We start from the raw sequence: 22852 nt of genomic DNA on the forward strand, positions 1-22852 counted from the left end.
TTAAAATTATAAGAGTTTACAATCAGTTCAAATCCCTTTTCATTTAGTTACTTTTTCATTAGTGTACCATTAATAAGCAAATAAATTTAAATCTTATGGCTGAGATTATACTATGTTTGCAGTAGAATTACAGTAAGAATAACCCAACTCTGATTGCAAATAATGCTCTTGTGTTTATATAAATAATTGCCATTATATTTAAAATTTGATGTGTTGTGAATTGCATCAAGCAAAGGTTTTGATAATACTCAAGATCAGTTTATATATATATATATATACCATGTAGTTTAGGAGTGAACAGCGGCATAAAAAAGTAGTGGCTTTGAACACGTAACAGTGCCATGATGCAAAATACATACAATAATATAATGCATAGTGGTTTGCTGAAGGGCAACTATGCTAAGTGCTAAGTTTTCAAATCTCATGAATCTCTAAATATGAGTTGTAAATGCCATTTCATGTTAACTTTCGAGGACTTGTCATTTTTAGTCAGAAGTTTTTGAACAGTAAGATTTTTTGATGTTTTAAAAAAAAAGTCTCACCAAGTCTACATTTATTTGATCCAAAGTACAGCAGAAATGGTACAATTTTGAAATATTTTTACTGTTTAAAATAACTGTTTTGTATTTGAATATATTGTAAAATATAATTTATACCTGTGATTTCATAACTGAATTTTTAGCATCATTACTCCAGTCACATGATCCTTCAGAAATCATTCAAATATTTTGATTTGCTGCTTAAAAACATTTATTATTATTATTATTATTATTATTATTATTATTGTGTTAAAAACAGCTGAGTAGAACATTTTTAGGTTTCTTTGATAATAGAAAGTTCAGAAGAACAGCATTTATCTGAAATAGAATCTTCTGTAAAACTATATGCTTATATCATCACTTTTATTCAATTTAAAGCATCCTTGGTAAATAAAAGTATTCATTTCTATAAATGCTGATCTCTGGATCTTTCTATTCATCAAAGAATTCTGAAACAAATGTAATCAACTGTTTTAAATATTGATAATAATAATAAATAAAATATTGAACAGCAAATCAGTATATTAGAATGATTTCTGAAGGATCGTGTGACACTGAACATTGGAGTATCACAGGAATAAATAACATTTAACATTTAACTATTTTCAAACAGAAAGCAGTTATTTTAAACAGCAAAAATATTTCACAATATTACTACTTCTGCTGTATTTTGGATAAAATAAATGCAGGCTTGGTGAGCAGAAGAGAATTCTTTAAAAATCTTACTGTTCAAAAACGTTTGACTGGTATTGTATTTTTGAGCAAAACGGCATAAAAATATAGAAGAATTTAGTGAAATGTAGGCTTTCAATGACATTTCCAATAAATTCCAAGGCCTGAATACCTATTTGGCTAATTACTAACATAAAGTTGAAAGAACAAATACAAATTGTATCAAAATTGAGAAGGATTTGAGTGAATTTTGCAGAAATGTGTATCATTCATTTCGGTTGTTAACTTTAAAGACTTGATCTAAAACAGTACTTTTAAGTGTAATGAAAAAATGTTTGGTCTTTATAGGTATCACCTCATCAAAATACACAATCTGTCAAAGAAACAAAATCGATGACTTCTCACACTCTTAAAAAATGGTTCAATATTTAGCCATATTTAGGTTCCCCAAAGAACATTTAAGTTCCTTTTCCCTTTCTCCACTATAAAGAACCTTTTGTGCAATTGAATAGTTGCATGGACGTTAAAGATTCCTCACGAAACCTTCAAAGCCAATAAGAACCTATGTTTTTACATTAAAGTATGCAATGTAAAAGTTCACAGCGCACAGACCCAGTTCAGACCTCAGCTCTGAAACAAGACCCTCTTGCTAATATAATCTAATTAAACGTAAATATTCTTATAAATATAAATCCTCTTCATTAAACCACTGTAGCAAGATCTGTGAGGGAGAAAAGCGCTTCTTTTAGGGCTTGGCAAGAGCTGTTGACAGTTTAGTGGTTTTGTGGTCAGCTTATAGTCTGTGATGCATTTGAGGCAGATGGCATTCATGCAATGCACTGAACCACTATGTGCTAGTAGGTTGGCATTAAGACTGTTGAATCTACATAACCATTTCCCATCACCCTCATGACTTCCTGTGGCATGCCAGTGTTCGATTGTTGGACGGCAGGTTTGCATGGATGAGGTGATTGCTGGATTGTGCATTGATCAGCCTGGCTGTCCAAGTCCTGGCTGTAATCGTTCACGAACTGATGGGACGTTTCTCTCTGCAGAAGCAGAACATTGTTTGATGTCACTTCTTTGACCCTACTGTAGTCCTCCCCTGCATAATCCAATGCTTCGGGTTCATGGTTTGCATCTGAAAGCGGCCTAAGCAGTAGCATATTCTGCGGGTCGACCGTTTGCACCTCTACATATTCCGAAGAATGTGACTGAGACACGCCGGGAGCAGAAGCATCAATCCTGTCCAGGTTAAACTGGTTGTAGCTTTGAGAATGTCGGCAGGGTGGTTTACTGAAGTGGCCCTCCTGTTGCAGTGGTAGTTGGTGGTAGTTGCTTGGTGTTGCGAGTGGTGACAAATGGCTGAGGATCTCTGGGACGCTATGGTAGGCCGGTTTCACTGCTCCATTCTGGTAATGGTGGCGAGATTGCGGTTGGGGAGATGAAAACACGTCAGGCCAGGTCTTGGCGCGTCCATCGGTGGACTCCGGAGAACCAGGTTCAGGACCCTGGCTTTCACTACATTCACTAGAGGCCCAGCTTGTTTCTCCATGCTGGCTGTATTGATGTTGATCGCTCCTGCTTCCTTCCCGTCTCTCTATGCACTTCTCCAAAAGCAGAGTGCGACTGTCACAGCTTCCCCGGCCTGAGTCGCTGTCCAACGGGCTTTTGGACTTCATGCAGTCCTCTGATAGATCTTTACCATCCAATACCAACTCTTGCTCCTCATTGTCGTACACCTCAAGGTACTCTACCATTAAGTCGACATAATCGGTGGTTGGAGGGAATCCTTGAATCACCAGAGAATTGAAAACTTCCTCAGACTTCCCGCTCTGTAAAAAAGCAAGTAAAGCAAGTGAGATACTGCAATCAAAAATGTTGTATGAAGAAAGATATCAAAACTTCTATATCCTGAGCACATGCCTCACAAATAATTAACTTGTGAGACATTTTATGGGATATAAAGTACTAGGGATGCACCGGTTGACCGGCCATAAATCGAAACCGGCCGGTTTTTGCATCTAACGCGCGATCGGCAACCGGCCGGTTTTCGTTTTTATCCCGGCCGGTTTTTTTCCGGAAGTGTGTACGCGGGCCGCGGCATTCGATTAATTCAGAAACATGTCACTTGTGTGGCGGTTTTTCGAAATCTGTGAGCAGGACGTGAAGATTGCAATCTGCAATGTCTGCAAAGGACAGCCGCTTTTCTGTGCTCGCTGAAGTTGCGCAAGCGTACCTGTCCTCGCCCTGCACAAGCGCAGACAGCGAACGTTTGTTCAGCTCAGCTTCTCACGTGACAGATGAAAAAAGAAACAGACTCACTTGTGACAAAGCTGAGATGCTTATTTTTGTAAAAAGCATTACTTTACTTTTGAAAAGCCAAAAATAAAAGTCTGTTCTGTTAAGAATGATTATTATTATTTTACATTAAAATGCCTGTTGGCTTGCTGTTTTACTTTACTAAAAGCATGTTTTACTTATTAAACTGTATTTACTTTCATATTTTTTATTTAATTTCAGATGTCAGATGCTATTGATTCAATAGCCAAAGCCAGATCGGCCTGTTAAATACTAAATAAACATGTTGTTTATGTTGTTTACTTGCATAACTTCTTGTTTTTGAAAAAATCGGAAATCGGTATCGGAATCGGCCAGCTTGCTTGTAAAAAATCGGTATCGGAATCGGCCATGAAAAATCATGATCGGTGCATCCCTATAAAGTACATATGTTTTTCTTGAATTTGGTTTGCTCATTTGGGGTTAAAGGAACACTCCACTTTTTTTGGAAATAGGCTCATTCTCCAATTTTAATAAATTGAGTTTTACCATTTTGAAATCCATTCAGCGGTTCTCCTGTTCTGGTGATATCACTTTTAGCATAGCTTAGCATAGATCATTGAATCCTATTAGACCAATAGCATCACGTTCACAAATGGCCAACGAGTTTCGATATTTGTCCTTTTTAAAACTTGACTCTTCTGTAGTTATATTGTGTACTAATTACCGGCGGAAAATGTAAAGCTGCGATTTTCTAGGCTGATAAGATTAGGAGCTAATAGTCGTAATAGTCAAGGAAGTTTGCTGCCATAATATGGACGCAGCAGGCAGAGTAATATCACGCAGTGCCTAAAATTAGTTCCCAGCTAGGTTAGCATTTGCACATGTGCTGCGTGATATTACTGCGCCTGCTTCGGCCATGTTACGGCAGCAAACTTCCTTGACTATTACGCTGGAATGGGAGTGTAGTTCCTAATCTTATCAGCCTAGAAAATCGCAGCTTTACATTTTCCGCCGGTAATTAGTACACGATATAACTACAGAAGAGTCAAGTTTTAAAAAGGACAAATATGGAAACTTGTTGGTCATTTTTGAATGCGATGCTATTGGTCTAATAGGATTCAATGATCTATGCTAAGCTATGCTAAAAGTGATATCGCCAGAATAGAAGAACGGCTGAATGGATTTCAAAATTGTAAAAACTCAACTTATTCACTCCGGGGGGAGTTGGAGAATGAGCCTATTTCCAAACAAAGTGGAGTGTTCCTTTAATATTTAGTAGTAGTATTAACTTCACGGACACTATTAGATGAAAACAAAAAATGAGCTGGATGGAGACATTTAGTATTGCAATATTTCACAGACCAAATTGAGTCCTATATTACTATATGAATCAATGCGATCAAGAGTTCCGCATTTTTCATTCATTTTAAGGTTGGTCACTTAAATTTACCATGCTTGACTGACAGAAAACTGCTTTGTTTGAAGAGAGTAGAGCTGTTTCAGGAATTCTGCAACACTGTTCTTTTCCTGTTTGTTACAGTGAAGATGCCTTGACACAATCTCTATTGTACAAAGCTCTATATAAATAAATGAGACTTGGCTGAAATTAACTTGCAATGAGGGTGTAATAAAATATTTAACAGCATTCAAACATGCGTGCCATCAGCTGTTTGAAGGAACACACAAAAGCTAAGATCCTATTAAACATGCTGTTAAAACTCACCAAAAATGTTGCAATTATGGAGTCTACCTTAAATCTACCCTGAAAAATGTCAAATTTGATTTGACACAAGCCTTTTCTATAGAAGCTTGTTTCTGCCACTGAATTAAAAAACAGAAATGGCAATTGCAACATTTTATCTCACAATTCTGACTTTTTTCTCCGAATTGTGAGATATAAACTCACAATTCTGAGAAATAAAGTCAGAATTTCATGATATACTGTAAACTGTAAGTTATAAAGTCAGAATTGTGAGACAAAGTCTCAGTTCTGAGAAATAAAGTCATAATTCTGAGAAATTCATTATACAAAATATAAATTCTGAAAATTCAGAATTTTTTTTTCTCACAAATACAAGTTTAGATTTCACAATTGACTTTTTTCCACACAGTTTAGATTTTTTTCTCAGAATTGTGAGGTGGAGACTGATATGTTACATCATGCAATTCTGACTTTTTTTCTTGCAATTGTGAGTTTACATCTCACAATTCAGACTTTTTTTCTCAGAATTGTGAGATATAAACTCACAATTCTGAGAAAAAAAGTCAGAGTTGAGTTTATATTTTTTGACTAAATTTCTCAGGATTATGACTTTAAATCTCAGAACTGTGTGATATAAACTTGCAATTGTGAGTTATAAAGTCAGAATTACAAGAAATAATCTTGCAAATGTGAGTTTGATTCTGGGAATTTTCTCACAATTAAAAAAAAAAAATCTCAGTTAAAAAGTCCAGTTTGGAGGGGGGGACTGATACGTTCTCAGAATTGCGAGTTTATTCTGCAATTTTGAGATATAAACTCGCAATTCTGAGGAAAAAAAGTCCGAATTGTGAGTTTATATTTTGTAGTTAGACCTAATTTCTCCGAATTATGACTTTATTTCTCAGAACTGTGACTGTGTCTCGCAACTCAGACTTTTTAACTCACAATTGCGAGTTTATATCTCACAATTCTGAGAAAAAAGTCAAAATTGCAAGTTTGTATCACGCAAAAGAATTTTCAGAATTGTGAGAAGTTGCAATAACCTTTTTTTTATTATTATTATTTATTTTATTTTTTTTATTCAGTGGCGGAAAGGGGCTTCCATACTTTTCTGAGATGCATGAGTGATCTTTCTATTACCTTGAGCAGTTGTTTGTCAAATCCTTTGATTTTTGGTCCAGGAACAGGAGGCAGCAAACAAAGCTTCACACTGAATACAGACATAAAAAACAGAATAAGATTTAGTTGATATTGAACTGTTTTTTAATGGTTAAATAAATGGTTTATATACTTGTACTTAATTTGAAGTTAGGGCAATTTTTATCATTTTTCCTTGAGGTGTTTGGAAGTTAATTAGTAATTGTCTTAATTTCTAGGTCAGTTCACAGTTAAGATCAATGTCTATCAACAAATGTTTTTCTGCATAATCATAACATAAGCACTATGGATACTGAAAGGGGACTTATCCAGAATACGGAACAAAAGCTTCCACGTGTCCCGACAGGATTAAGAGATTAATTTTGGATCCCGTTCGTCCTTGTACTGTTAAAAATGCCTCACATTATCTGACAATGTAATTAGTCTATCTTTGTCTATTTAAATCTGTGCTGAGAGAAACTGGCCTAAAAACTACATTTGAGAGTAAAGTGAACTGCAAGATCTGGATCAATCCTCTAATGGCAGTTAATAATATAATAAATAATCCTACATAATGAGTATTTGTCAGCAATAAAATATATATAACTGTTCAGAGCAAATTCGATTTTAATTACACTAAGAGGCATGAATTGGCAAATGATGGTATAAAATGATATAGAATAAAATGCAAAACTAATCAAATGAGATATCAAACAGCAGTATAATGATAAAATATATAGGAAAACTAAAACAGAAATTAAGTAAAAAAGAATAAATAAATATAAAAACGCACCTGTTTCGTTTCACGTTTAGCGTCCAGGTGAGGATGAGGACGATGAAGACAGAGAATATCGCGATCATGATCCACAGTGAACGCTCTCTGGGTATATCTACATATCACAAACACAAAATCAGAAAATAGTGATGAATAGAGTAGGGGAGAGTGGGGTGAGTTGTGCCAGTTTTTACTCAAAGTGACTTTATAGTGAAGCCATGACAGTAATCCCTCCAATTTAAGCATGTACATATATTTCAGGATGTTGTGCATCCCTGGGAACAATAACTTTGGATCTGAAATCAACTGCTTCAGAATTATAGCTTTCAGAAAAAAAGTGGTCTCGTGGCACAACTTGCGCCCGGTGCGGGGTAAGTTGTGCCTTTGGGGAGAATACATTGGGGTAAATTGTGCCAGTGATTTTTGAAATAAAAAAGAACATTTTAATGTCATGAACTGTGATGTTATATAAAATCAAGACAAATCCAATACAAAATTACTCATTTAAGGTTTATTTAGATATCGCTACCCTATTAAACTACTGGCATGTCATATTTTCTACTTTTTCGGAAAACACAAAAAAACTCAAATATACAATATATGATATTTGTGAATAATTAGAATGCTGTCTGTCAACAAAACACTGTCTGTCAATTATGTAACATATAAGGAAAATGTCACTTTTTTCTGAACATTTCTGAACATCCCATTGTGACTTAGGCCACTTAAAAAACTGACAAAAGGCAGATAAATCAAACACTGATGAGGCACGCTCATCTCCTCATGCACATTATCCCCTGTGGGTATGTAGGTCTAGATCAGGGATGCCCAACCCTGTTCCTGGAGATCTAACATCCTATAAAGTTCAGCTCCAACCCTAATCAAACACCTCTGAAGCAGCTAATTAATCTCTTAGGTAGCACATGATAATCGCAGACAGCTGTGTTGAAGCAGGACTGGAACTAAAGTCTGCAGGTAGGTAGATCTCCAGGAACAGGGTTGGTCAGCCCTGGTCTAGATGGTCTACTATTTAACATCCCACTGGCTCAACTTAACCCTGCCCCGTTGGCACAAATCACCCCAGCCCAACAATTTTGAAAGACTAGCATGATCCAGCAGTTTAGAGCTAACAATATGCTAACTGTATAGACTCACTGTGTAGCCTACTAAAGCACTAAAACATGTGTGAAATATTTTCAAACTTGTCTATAATTGTTCAGACGCAACAATCAAAAAACCTTGATCATATAAATTTTAGTTTGCAAGGCAAAAAACAGCTTTTTGAGCTAAAATGTGCTTAGCCCTCATGCCATGTGTCTCTCTTCTTTGGGGGATAGGTAAATTGGATGGCTCTTCAAAAGTGTGTGGTCACATGACCAATTTCTTCTATGGTTTTCTAGAAATAAGGGGTGGAACTACTTCCCCCCCCTGGCACAAATCACCCCACTCTCCCCTACATCTCTACTGCAATTAGTTTTTTCACTTATGACAAATTAAACTAGGGTGTCATCTAACATTTTTAGAAAGAATAACAGGATAAACAGTGGGTAAAACTGGGTCACTGCTTTTAAAAATTATGAAAAAAAAAAAAAAAAATCTAAAGTAGGAACAGTGTGGTTTTCAAAAACGCTGTGAGCTGGAAACAGGCTGATCTCTGACTCATTTTGCTCTATTTCATGCTTGCCGCCGTCAGGTGCGACTCCCACCGGGCCTAACTTTCCGTAGAAGCTACAGGGCAACTGAGGCCCAGCCAGAGCTGCGGCTCAAAACGTGCGCTGCTGAGGTTGTGCTAGCCGGGTGAAGATGAGTTCATAACTCCCTGGAGGAACTGAAGGCCTGTTGGTATTCCCTCTAGTATACGTAGAGCAGATTTGTTCTCAGGCTCAGGGGGAGACCATGGAGCCACAGACTGTGGTCCTGAAATGGCTCTCTGGCCGTGCTGGATGATAATTTCATGGGCTTCATGCATGCCTCAACCTATTGGACTAGACATTTCGCTTGTGTCTAATGTGACCATTTTTCAGATCACTCCTGGTGCACATTTGAAATGACTGGGGGCTGGCATTTTCAATGTCTTACATCTATATTTACAGTTAGAGTCAAAAGTTTACATAGACCTTGCAGAATATGCTAATTATGATAATTATTTTACCAAAATAAGAGGGATCATACAAAATGCAAAATGCATGTTATTTTTAATTTAGTACTGACCTGGATAAGATATTTCACATAGACGTTTACATATAGAATAGATGAATTTACAAAAATGACCCTGTTCGAAAGTTGACGCACTTGAGTTTAGTGACAGCTAGTTGTTCATGAGTACCTTGTTTGTCCTGAACAGTTAAACTGCCTGCTGGTCTTCAGAAAAATCCTTCAGTTCCCAGGTGAACTCTTTCCAACAATGACTGTATGATTTTGAGATTCATCCTTTGAGGACAAACATAATGCTTTAAGAGCCGGGGGTGAAAACTTTTGAAAAGAAGGAAGATGTGAAAATTTTTTTTTTATTTAGTACTGCCCTACAGAAGATACTTACATGTTTCCCAGAAGACAAAATAAGTTACATTTGCCCTGATTTTCAAATTCCAAAAGCCTTGTAATGCATCACGTTTCCTTCTGAAGCATCAGTGAGCATTTGAACCTTCAGTAATAGTTGCATAAGTCTCTCTCAGTTGTCCTCAGTGTGAAAAGATGAATCTCAAAATCATACAGTCATTGCTGGAAAGGGTTCAAATACACAAAAGTGCTGAAAAACCAAATAATTTATTTTTCTGAAGAACAGCAGGCAGTTTAATGGTTCAGGACAAACAAGGGACTCATGAACAACTATCACTAAACAAAAAAAAACACAGTTGTGAATCATTCAGGTACCAACACAGTATTAAGAATCAAGTGTATGTAAACTTTTGAACAGGGTTGTTTTTATAAATTCAACAAATCTTTTCTCTTGTAGACTATATGTAAACTTCTTTTATGTGAAATATCTCATTCAGGTCAGTACTAAATAAAAAAGTATATGCATTTTTGTAAGATCCTTCTTATTTTGGTCAAATTAACACTTTGCAGATTCTGCAAGGTGTATGTAAACTTTTGACTTCAACTGTATATAAAGTTCAAAAGTCTGAAAATAATAATAATCTGAAATTGTTATGCTGATAATACAATTTAATAATAATTAAATTAATTTAATATAAGAAATGTTTGTTACTATACTAACTACACCTCTTTTTTTTACCTACAGCATTTTTTAAATAATACTAAAAATATTATAAAAAAAAAAAAAAAAGCAAAAAATTCTCCCCAAAATATTTATAACAATCAAGTTTATTTAAAATAAAGAAGAAAAATAAAAAACTCACAGTCGGGCATTTTGACGTAAGTGGTTTGGGTCCACTCACTCCAGAAACCATGATCGGGTTTACATCGCACTTGTACCATGTATTCCTTATCGGGGTGAAGGCTGAACACATTGTAGTACTTCTGCATGCCAGCATCATATTCCTACATAAAAAAGAAACAGAAAATGCATAAATCAATATGAAAAATGAGAAAAATATTGATGCAATTTACAGAACTCGTGTATATGAGATTCCTAACTACTTCTATTTACATTTTACAGGTCTAAAAATTTAATTTATTATTATTAATAATTGTAATTGTATTAATAGTTTTTTAATAAATATATTAAAAAAAAGATAAAACAATTGCACAATTTGTTAATGTCTGCTTCAGATCGAAATAGATGCCAACATCATACTCCTACACAGATATAAAGAGAGGACAAACTACTTTACCATTGCATTTAACTAAATCTCTATTTATTTGAATAAAATTTATTTCAAATCATATGATATTAAACAACAATACAAATATCACACTGTATTTGTTGCTTCGCAAAATGTCAACCTCTACTCTGATTTGATTTGAACACAACTTTAATTTTATTTTAGTTAAATATTTATCCAGTTAGCACGTAAATTCATGACGATTACATCATCTCCATTCATTAAGCCAATACTAGCATGCTCGGGTTACTCTGTCACTAGGCAATAATTATTGTTCATGCCTCTGCGTTACTGAAGCACAACCTTTAGGGTGAAAAATCTGGTTTGATCTAGTCTCTGTTGTTCTGCACATCTAGCCTCCCTTAGGTTTCTGCAGACTAATGAAGACATGAACCCAGACTGGGACAGTCAATGATTAAACGGCTTTGTGCAACAGCTGATTTAATAATGTTGACTCACTTGCCCTTAGCATTCCATTCATTTAAGATCTCGGATAAAGTCACAAACAAACAACAGCCACTGTTAACTATTTTCTAACTTGTAAGCTCACACTCAACAAGTTGGTTGGCAATACTAGTCCAAAACATCAAGAAAAACAAGCATGTTGTGTGTTATAGTTGCCCAAATAGCAATGATATGATAACAAAAGCCCATTTCGATACTATCTAGAATTAATTCTAGTTAAAGTGCTACATGATAATTAAACATTTTCTAAAGACAAAAAGCTGTGTGTTTTTCAAACCCACCTCCCATTCTTGATCTTTTTCTTGTTTAATTCGTAGCTGGTAAAGCAGCGTGATCCACCCCGAGCGGGTGTCTGCGGTTCGAGGTTTCTCCCAGGACACTCTCACGAACGGACCCTGGTCGTCATTAACCACCACCGCTGTCACGTTTTCTGGAGTGTTTGGTTGAACTGCGGGTGAAAAGGAAAGGACAAAACAGGACAGAGGTCCATGAGAAAAAATACAAGGGCGCAATATTTTGCAGCATACCAGTACAACATAAAGAGCGTTGTGAATTGAGAGGAGATCCCTGTTGACTGAATACACTTCTGACCGATGGTTAGAAAACCGTTAATGACACACAACTGGCCAAATAAACCAACTGTAAACGGCAGTTAACAGAAGTCAGAGACACTGAAGATGAACGCAAATAGAATAAAGCTCCAAATAGCAATTACCGGGGTTCAAGCGCTTTAGGCAGTTAAGCATACAAGAAAAAAGACACTGTGTTAATCAATGATTTAAAAAAGCATTTTTGGCAAATCCAGGTAATTTACCATAGCATTCTGATGATATTTAACATCTATGACTGTTATAGCACCACCTATGATCGAATTTCCAATAAAATGTTGCATGCTTTACAGTCATCTATAGCATATACTGAACCAGTTTTATGAAGTTTTGAGTTCTCTTACGAGAGGTCTCTCGTACTGCGTAAGTATCTTACGCTAGGGGAAAATCCTTTTCTGCGAGATATTGAAGCCAAAAATTATCCTTAATTTTGAAATAATGTAAAGCGCGTTGCAGCAGCATACAGACATAGGCGAAACAGCTTGCGTGCCTATTGGCTGCTCTGCGGCAACTGCAGCAGCCTATAGATCGAGGCCTGGCGCGACGCCAGATCCAATGGGGGCATTTCGCGCCCTTTGCGTCGCTTCCCGCCTAAAAGGGCGTGGTCTAGGCCTATAAAACCCGCTCACAGGCAGCTATTATCTGATTTTTCATCCTTCAAGCGAAGCACACGCATCGCTGGAGCCGGAGAAGAAGCCGCCGTCGACTGCAAGCATCTCAGCGGGACGAGCCACTGAAGCTGCTGGCCACGCCGCCTTCCGTGCCTTCCTGCTGCGCTTTCCGGCGCCTATATCATTTATAATCTACAGTGTGTGTCGCCGCTGCGATATACACTGTTTCTCTAAAAAGAGCAAAGCGTCTTTTTAAAGATGCCTTCATACGGCTCGTGCAGATGCCAATGGCGACTCTGAGGACTCGCCTGGCCTTCTTCACTGAGACTGCTCCCCCGCCCGCCGCGGTGTCGCGCCGTAAAAAGCGCCGTGCCCAGCGGGCCCCGGATCCTTCCCCCAGCCAACAAAGCTCGCCGGTTCGCCCGCCTGCTTCACCGACCTCGTCAGCCTCTGTTCCGGACGTAAAGCGGCCGCTGTCTGCCACCGCTTTCATCAACGCCGCTGACGAGGGGGCCATGAAGGAGGAAGAGGATTTCCATTTCCCGCCAAAACGGGAACGCGCAAGCTGCTCAGAAGAGGCGATAGCAGCCCACTTATGTCTGCCCTCCGCTGGACGGCGTGCTAAGTCGGCCCTCCCCTCTAAAGCTTGCCGTCAGACGTCAAACCTGCTCCACCGCGCTTTCGCCGCCGCCAAGCCGCGTCAGCGCTGCGTAACATGGCCTCTCACCGTTGCTGAGAGGCACCCGTGGCTAACGCTTTCTGACGTTTTTCTCGTCTGGCCGCCGCCCCGCCGGACGCGGCCCAAGATTGAGTTGAAACCTGAGCCTCCGAAATCGTCCTAGCACAACTAGGAAAACGACGGTGTACGAGTCCCGCTGTTGCCGGACCCCCACCAAAGTTATTCGCTCGTCCAGTTCCAGAAAATGTGACTGTTCCAGTGTTTTCTGCAGCCAACAAACCGGCTCCGTCGCCATTTAGGATTTATAGGCTTTTGGGTATAATTGGCCACGTCCCTTAAAAAATGATCCTGTTGTAGCTTGCCAAAGTGTGATAATGTTGGATAATTATGGATCTAGAGGGTTTAGAGAATTATACTGCAGTGGTTTTGTTAAGATTGAGCAAAAAACCTAGGACTAGTTCGCAAAAGTAGGCGTTTTAAATTATCTTGAATATTTAATGAACAATTTGATTGACAGCAGTGGTTCTAGAGGCAAAGTTGTCCAGAATGAGGAGTTCTGTCATATGATGTGAATATCACATGTATGTGGGGGAAAAACTATACAAAGTACAATCATTTACACCCTTGAAAAGTGCAATATCGCTCCCCCAGTGGCTGATTTAATTTAAATTACTCAGACCTTTGGGGGTCAAACAGGCCCACCATGTTTCGTTCAGATCAGCCTACGTTAACAATGTCGCATAGACCCTCAAACATCATCAGCCAATGGTGGCCATATTTTTTTTTTGTTTTTTTGGGGGGGGTCTGCAAATGTCCTTATAGACACTTGTGGTACTTTGGACCAAAACGGTGCACAGCGATATTCATGCTGATAGACAAATGGTTGCGTAGGTATAGCCATTTTAATGTTTTTTTTTTTTTTTCATCTTTTTTTCATCTTTTTTTCCTTTTCCCAAGTGGCCAAGCTCCACGATTTTTGACCTCAGATTGAGCTTGAGTTTTGAGTTTTGTGGAATTATCTCATTCAGTTTAGGAGTTATAGGCATTTTACTAAAAGTGTCCCTGCCCCTTTCAAACATTTTTCCCTTTGCGATGGCGAGTTGAAAGTTAGACCTTTTTTTGATAATTATTGATATTTACTCTCCAGAGAATCTTTCTGCACTGGTTTGGTTCCGGTCGGATGAAAAACCTAGGGCTAGTTCGCAAAAGTAGGTTTTGCAAAAAATCCAAAATTTCCTGAAAATTTCGTTTACATATCCTTATGTAAAATGTAACCATGGTTTTAACAAAAAAATAAACCAGAAAAACTATGGTTAATAGTTAAATCATGGTAGGGTTTCGCTACACTAACCATAGTTTAACCATGGTATTTGTAGTAAAACATTGGTTATACAAATGGTAGTCAATACGGCAAAAAAACATGGTTACACTTTTGCTACAATAAAAGCATGGTACATTTTTGTAAGGGAAAACACTGTTTTATCAAACCTGTATATTGTTCTTTCTTACATTCTAACATACAGTAACCTGGTTCAGTCAAATTCCAAAAAGGATAAAAAAAGCACCATAAAAGTGACTCTTGCACTTCAAACCAAGTCTTTTAAAGCCAAACGACAGCTTTGTATGAGGAACAGTCTGAAATGTAAGTCACTGCTCTCCATTGTAACTCTAAAATCTTATTTGCTCATTCACAAAACAGTAATTTAATGCTTTGATTATATCAAAAAATGTTGATGTGAGATTTCATTTTTAATCTCATTTAAAAAACTCATGCAGGTTTGGAACATGAGGGTGAGTAAATGACTTGGTTTTATTTTCTGGTGAACTATTGATTTAACACACACACAAACTAGTTTCTTCCAGTTTGAGGATAAAAAAGTAGTCGACACCTAATAAGGTCAAACTAAGTGACCTTTGCACGCAAACTTGCTGAAGAAGGAAGAAAGAAAGAACAGAAAGTGTGCTTTGTATTGTGTATGACTCTTTCGCCCCTTTCAGCATAAATAAAAACATTAGTTAAAGTTTAGTCTCGGTTATAGTTGTACATATGAGTTAATGATAAGACGGAGTTGGACTAAATGAACAAATCATCAGATCTTATTCTTATTCTTAATTTTTTAAATTGGTAAAGAAATTTTCCTTTTGGCATAACACAGTCATTGGCAGGACTGTCGAAAATGGTGTGTGATATTTTACAACCTGCAAAATAATGTTGTTTCACAACCAACAGGCAGTAATAACATTCTTCATGACTGTACTGCAATAAAATCTGCAATCTCTACCGTCTTTTATGTACTAATTCACAAGATTACAAACAAATGACACATTATACAAGAAAGAACATAAGGGGAGAGGGGCGGAAAAAGACAAATATACATAGAGACGTAGATAAGTAGAGTACAAATGAGTTGTTGGAAATGCATAAGCATACCTATATAGACCACATCCACCTCCACAGGCTCTGAAATGTTCTTTCCCAGGGCGTTGGTGGCCACTACGGTGATGTTGTAGTTGACCCAAAGTGATGTGTCGTTTTTGTTGAAGAAACATGAGTTCTTGCCAGCCGTTCTGTAATCTGGGCACTCGTAGACCGTCTCTGAGCTGAATATGAAAGATATCAACAGATTTTTACTTAACTGAAACTTGGACACTAAATAAATATATGTATACATACATTGTCGTTCAAAAGTTTGGAGTCAGATTTTTAATGTTAAAGAAGACTTTTCTGCTCATCAAGGCTGTGTTTATCCGATTAAAAACACATAAAAAAACTGTAATATTGTGAAATATTATTGCAATTTAAAATACCGGTTTTCTATTTTAATATACTTTATAATATAATTTGTTCCTGTGATGCAAAGCTGAATTTTCAGCATCGTTACTCCAGTCTTCAGTGTCACATGATCCTTTAGAAATCATTTTAATATTCTTATTTATTTATCAATGTTGTTTTGGAACCTGTGATACTTTTTTAAGGATTCTATGAATAAAACGTTAAAAAGAATTTAAAAAGAAATCTTTTTTTAACAATATACACTACTGGTCAAAGTTTGGGATCAGTACATTTTTTCTTTCTTTTTTTAAAAGAAATAAATACTTTTCTTCAGCAAGGATGTTACATTGATAGTAAAGACTTGTATTGTTAGAAAAGATATTTCGTAATATTACTTTTTCTGTATTTTTGATCAAGTAAATGGAAACCTAAAATCTTACCGATCCCAAACTTTTGAATGGCAGTGTATATATCTATAACCAAAGTCAAAAATTTCCACTCCTAATCTGTAGAAAACAATATTTTGGTGATAAACATGCCAACAATATGTAATTCTCCTGTTGATACCATAAAATATTAACTAAACTCAGTGTACTTAACATTTATTATGTTTGGGTCTTTCTGAAAGTAAACAGTAGTTTTGAGGCATTTTGTCAATGTCTATGAACTTTGATGCTAATCCACTTTCCCTTTAAAACTTTTTTCAAAAAAATGTATACTTCTATTAAGCAAAAATTAAATTAATTTATCAAAAGTGACAAATATTTTTACCAAAAAAGAGATCTATTTTAAATAAACACTGTTTTTGTTAGTTTGTTTTTGTTTTCCCATCAATGAATCCTGAAAAATGATCATAATTTCTATAAAAATCTATTCTAGTAATTGTTTGTTGTTTGTTTGTTTGTTTGTTTCAGCATTTAGAATGATTTTCGAAGGATCATGTGACGCTCAAGTCTGGAGTAATGATGCTGAAAAATCAGCTTTATAAATATATTAAAAAGAGAAAACAGTTATTTGAATTATTAATAATTTTTCACACTATTACTGTTTTTACTGTATTTTTTAATAAATAAATGCAGACTTGGTGAGCATAAGAGACTCCTCCAGACTTTTGAACGGTTGCGTATATGCCAGTGTACTCAAAGTTGACAAAACAAATCTTTTTTATTTCAGTTATATGCAAATAGTCTTTTCTGGGAAAAAATGTCAGAAAATATTGTTTTTTTTGTTTTGTTTTGTTTTCATTATGGTGATGCAAATTATGCTTCATTCAGTGTTTGTCCATGCAGGAAAGAAATGACTATAACATTACAAGCTTATTTCATACTGTAACTCATCATTGTAGCCTTGAAATATCCGAATTCGACACATCCAACTGTATTAAAATGAATTCTATGAACTCCTTTCGGTGCAGTATTACACAGTATTAGGTATGATCTGTTTGTTTACAGTACTTGGTGAATCTCAACGCCGTAATGTTGGCATAACACTTCATGGCACTAACAAGGATCTGCTCTGTGGTGCAAATCTGAAGAGTTTATATTTGACAGAGTGTGTGGGCATGTGTGTGTGTGTGTATGTCTTTCTGATTATTCCACATATGTGCTCAGAAACAGAGAAACATAAATATCTGTTTAAGCTGCGCATTACTAGAGGAAAGGCCATGACCTTTGAAACCTCACTGAAAGCCAGAAATGAGGAGTAATGACAATCATTAAAGACATAAGCCTACACTCAAGATAAGAAATGTCTTCTCAGCTATAGAATAGGAGAAGGTAGAAGAAAGACTGACTTTTCTAGACGGTAGTAGAGGGCGTAGGTGGTTGGCAGACCTCCATCATATCCAGGCTCCCACCAACATGTGAAGGTCTCCTTCTCTGGTGAGCGACAGCTTGTGAGTCTGGGTTTGCCTGGCGAACTGACACCTATGGATATATTTTGTCCATTCAGAATACATTAGTTGAATTCAACATCATGTTACAGTAACATTTAGCAAAATAGGTCTTTCTCCGTCTGAAGCATGCATATGATTACTTGCATAAGATAATAATAAAAAACAACCATGGTATTCTTGTAAATATATGGCAGTTATTCAGTACCATAGCATACAGTTGAGGTCAAAAGTTTACATCCCCCTTTCAGAATCTGCAAAATGTGAATTTTTTCACCAACATAAGAGGGATCATACAAAATGCATATTATTGTTAATTTAGTACTGACTTGAATAAGATATTTCACATAAAAGATGTTTACATGTAGTCCGCCAAAGAAAATAATTGGGGGGTGAAAACTTTTTGAATTTGAAGATCAGGCTAAATGTAAGTATCTTCTGTGGCCTCTAAAAGGCAGTATCAAATGACAAAAATATGATATTTAAGCAAAATAAGAAAAATGTACACATCTCCACTCTGTTCAAAAGTTTTCACCCCTCGGCTTTAATGCATTGTGTTTCCTTCTGGAGCATCAGTGAGTGTTTGAATCTTCTGTAATAGTTGCATATGAGTCCCTCAGTTGTCCTCAGTATGAAAAGATGGATCTCAAAATCATACAGTTATTGCTAGAAAGGGTTCAACTACACAAAAATGCTGGAAAATCAAAGAATTTGTGGCACCTGAAGGATTTTTCTAAAGAACAGCAGACAGTTTAACTGTTCAGGACAAACAATGATCACTAAACAAAAAACACAGCTGTGGATCATTCCGGTAACAACACAGTATTAAAAATCAAGGGTGTGTAAACTTTTGAACAGGGTCATTTTTATAAATGTAACAATTATTTTCTCTTGTGGACTATATGTAAACATCTTTTATGTGAAATATCTTATTCAGGTCAGTGATAAATAAACAATAACATGCATTTTGTATGATCCCTCTTATTTTGGTCAAATAATTTACATTTTGCAGAATCTGAAAGGGGGGGTGTAAACTTTTGACCTCAACTGTATATCTCATCCTGAGAATTTGATCCAACATTTTACTTAAATAGTTGAGGTTGATCGTAAGATCTTAAGTGAGATCATATCATTTACACCATTTTCACTTGAATAAAAATTGATAAAAAGACAAAAAAAATACTGAACTAAACAAAAATGGATGACCAGTCAATACCCTCAACCATTTGAAGGTTTGGGGGTCGATTAGATTTTTTAATGTTTTTCAAACCAGTCACCCAGCCTGCATTTATTTGATTAAAAATACAGTAAATATTATTACAATTTAAAATAACTCAATGTTTTAATATATGTTAAAATGTAATTCATTCCTGTGATGCAAAGCTGAATTTTCAGCATCATTACTCCAGTCTTTAGTATCACATGATGCTTTAGAAATTATTCTAATAGGCTGATTTTTCTTATTATTACAATGTTGAAAATAGTTGCTGCTTGATATTTCTGTAGCATTATAAATGTCTTTACTGTCATTTTTATCAATGCTGAATCCAAGTATTGACGACTACTACTTCGTCCTCATAAAAAAAATTACTGACCACCAAAATCAGGTTACTGCTTACTGTAGGTTCATAAGCAATATAACAGAACTTCTAAAACTGCTCACCTGCTGCTTGTGATATTAAATCGGCAATAAAGGTCAAAACCAGCACGGCGCCAGATTTTCTCATTGTCCCTGATGGCTTCTGAACTCCTTAGATCTGTCAATGATAGAAAGTTGAAGAAAGTCAGATTTTAGATCTGTACAGTTCCATTGACATTAAGAACTCAACAGTTACTGTAAAATACAAGACATATCTTTAGTAAAGACTTGTGTATTTTAACACAATTACAAACCATATACACAAGTGACTTAAAAATGTTTAATAAACAATGTTGAATATTTATGACATAATATAAAAAGGACATTATGTATTGACAATATCACCTTTAATATGCCACTAAACCAATACAGATGACGTCTTTATAGAACTTTAATAAAATGTTATATTTATAAATAAAAACGTCAAGCAAATAAACAACAAAAGACATACTAAAACAGGTTGCTGTAGAGAGTGGATACAGAAACTGTAATTGATTCAGGTATTCATGAACCTTCTGTGTTCAGTGTAAACATAACATACTGTATATAGTACAAGGAAGCATTACAATGAAACCGACGCTGAAAAAAAAAAACCTTTTGTTGTCACTTGAAAATGACTCCCTAAAGCAGAGGAGTCACATAAGCCATTTCCTAGAAATTTTGGTTCCATTAAACACAATTAAACAAAAGTGCAGTTCTAGTTTACATAAAATAAAGTCACATGTTTTCTGAATTAGCATTCATTGGATTATTTCTTTGTTTTTGTTTGCTGTTTTTCTGATTTGATCATTTTTGTTTGTGTAGAAACATTCTTCTTGGAACGAGGTGTTTTTGCACAAATGTTTTTATCTGTACATCAAACTGAAGAGTACATAACGTTTTATACTTGTAACCACGACGGGAGGTGGTTTCACAATAATCAAATATGTCCTTTGTCACTCACTGGACATAAAAAATATCTATTCACTTTCTTAACTCTTTTTTACCAACACTTTTTCCATTATTTGTTCCTTCAGCATGTCTTATCAAAGGATGATATAAATCATGATCTGTTTGTTTTAAGAGAACAGAGCAATTCTGACCAGCCCAATTCATTTAGTTACTGTAAACTTGAAAGCTACCATTTATATTTCATGAGGTTTTGCAACCAGCTGCCTACCAGTTAAAAATACAGTAGTCATCAAACTGCCACTTTCTACATTTTACATGGTCAAAGCACCATGTAAAAGAGCACTATCTCCTAGTGTGGAATTTTTTCCACCAGTTTTATAGTTTATTTCTGCACGTTTACAACAAGACATAGACCTTCAGGCAAAGGTTTTAACTCTGCTTTTTACCATCACCTTTCTGCCGATGAGAAAAAAAGACTGCTATTGGCATGTAAATCTTTCAGAACTCATAAAACAGGCAGGGAGATCCATGCCCCCAATCAAAGGTTTAAAGGTCTATGGAAACAATTTTCAACTTGACAAATTTCCAATGTTAAGCTTAAACTTCAACACATTCATGGGCAAATTTTGTCTGTGTTATAGCTCAAGCTAGTTAAATTTTGTTACAGAGTTTCCAAAGACTCACTGGATGTTAACACAATTGTTATTGTGCCCTACCACAAACAAGAGACTTAAAAAATACAATGTTAAACAGGGGTTGAATATTTATGACATAATATATGTGTATATATATATATATATATAATGTGACTGTGGACCACAAAACCAGTCACAATTTTTTGAAATTTAAACTTATGTCATCTGAAAGCTGATAAATAAGCTTTCCACTGATGTACAGGTGCATCTCAATAAATTAGAATGTTGTGGAAAAGTTGTTGAAAACTTGTGTATTAAATAAATTCAATGCACACAGACTGAAGTAGTTTAAGTTAACAAAAAAAAAAACAAAGACTTGAATTACTTCAGTCTGTGTGCAGTGAATTTATTTAATACACAAGTTTTACAATTTGAGTTGAATTACTGAAATAAATGAACTTTTCCATGAAATTCTAATTTGAGATGCACCTGTATGTTTTGTTAGGATAGGACAATATTTGTCCGAGATACAACTATTTGAAAATCTGGAATCTGAGGGTGCAAAATAATCAAAATATTGAGAAAACCGCCTTTAAAGTTGTCCAAAAAAAGTTCTTAGCAATGCATATTACTAATCAATTTTTTTTTTTTTTTTTGCTATTGCTAAAAATATATCCGTGCAACTTACGGCTGGTATTGTGGTCCAGGGTCACATACTGTATTACATTATAAATTGACAATATCAACTTTAATATGCTACTAAACTGTTATACAGTATATGCAGTTTTTAACTATTTTAATAGAATTGTATATACAATTTGTTTTTTTGTGTTCATCATTTTACTCTTTCTTTTGTTTTGTTTAAAAAAATTGTTCACTTAAACATGAGAAGAAGTCTACAGGACCAAAAAAAAAAATAATCGGAGCACAAAAGGTGAACATGATCTTTTTGGCACTAATATTATCGTTACAGAGCCAAGAGTACATTAGAGGGATTTGAATAAAAGGAAGTGTTTTGACAAATGAAAAGCATTTGGGTGATTGCCCAAACAAATCACTTAGAAAGATATAGCACACTTCTCTTTAAGAAATTACACAATTAAAGCACTAATTCATGTGCTTTAGTCCCAATGTTCAGACTTAGTTATAGTCCAAGGTTTTAAGTAAAAAATAAGCAATAGTGATGATGCCAAAAAATCTGTAAAAATACTAAATTTACACAAATTTTGTCTGAAAAAACTACTCATAACTTAACAACTTCAAATCAACTGGAAAAAACCCCTAATGTTTCCTTGTGCATGTAACTGAGCTCTGTAAAGTTTTATTTAATTTCACATCTTTTCAATTAATGTTTATACTAATAAATCTGGATGGATGAGGTCATGACCTTTGCACTTTTGACCTCTGTGTAACACACAGAAACTTAAACTGTCAGAGGACAATAAGACTCGTACTAGCAAGACAGTTCTCTGGAAACGAAATTGACAGCCATTTGTTTTCATTTGCATTTAGCCTTGAGGATGAATTCAATCTACACTAATTGTAGCATGAAAACACAAGCTAACAAATCAATTCGATTTTTTATTTTTTGCTTTGTCACGCAGGCTCTTTTATGACCAAACATATCTGTTTCTGTCAGCTTCGCAATATTAAGTGCTACCAGTGTAAGCATGGAAATAATATGCAAATACATTTGGCATCTGACTCCTTTTGCGAAATCGGCTTAATCTCCAGCCATTAATCTCATGACAAAAATAAGCACTA

The 22852-nt window shown here is 35.6% G+C and overlaps 1 protein-coding gene across 1 annotated transcript in view; it reads right to left on the reverse strand.

Annotated features, from left to right (window-relative positions):
• Positions 1-1848: 1848 nt before the first annotated feature.
• LOC141292362 (prolactin receptor-like) overlaps positions 1849-22852 on the reverse strand; it is a 37434-nt gene continuing 16430 nt past the window's right edge. Inside the window, exons 2-9 of the mRNA XM_073824370.1 lie at positions 19587-19680; positions 17825-17957; positions 15691-15860; positions 11643-11809; positions 10471-10612; positions 7127-7223; positions 6337-6406; positions 1849-3046 (exon numbers count right to left, since the gene is read on the reverse strand). Of these exons, the coding sequence (XP_073680471.1) occupies positions 2066-3046; positions 6337-6406; positions 7127-7223; positions 10471-10612; positions 11643-11809; positions 15691-15860; positions 17825-17957; positions 19587-19650 (1824 nt within the window). The 5' untranslated portion in view covers positions 19651-19680 and the 3' untranslated portion in view covers positions 1849-2065. The remainder of the gene's footprint in view (positions 3047-6336; positions 6407-7126; positions 7224-10470; positions 10613-11642; positions 11810-15690; positions 15861-17824; positions 17958-19586; positions 19681-22852) is intronic.

This window comes from Garra rufa, chromosome 19 (genome assembly GCF_049309525.1).
Source record: "Garra rufa chromosome 19, GarRuf1.0, whole genome shotgun sequence".
Classification (NCBI taxonomy): domain Eukaryota; kingdom Metazoa; phylum Chordata; class Actinopteri; order Cypriniformes; family Cyprinidae; genus Garra; species Garra rufa.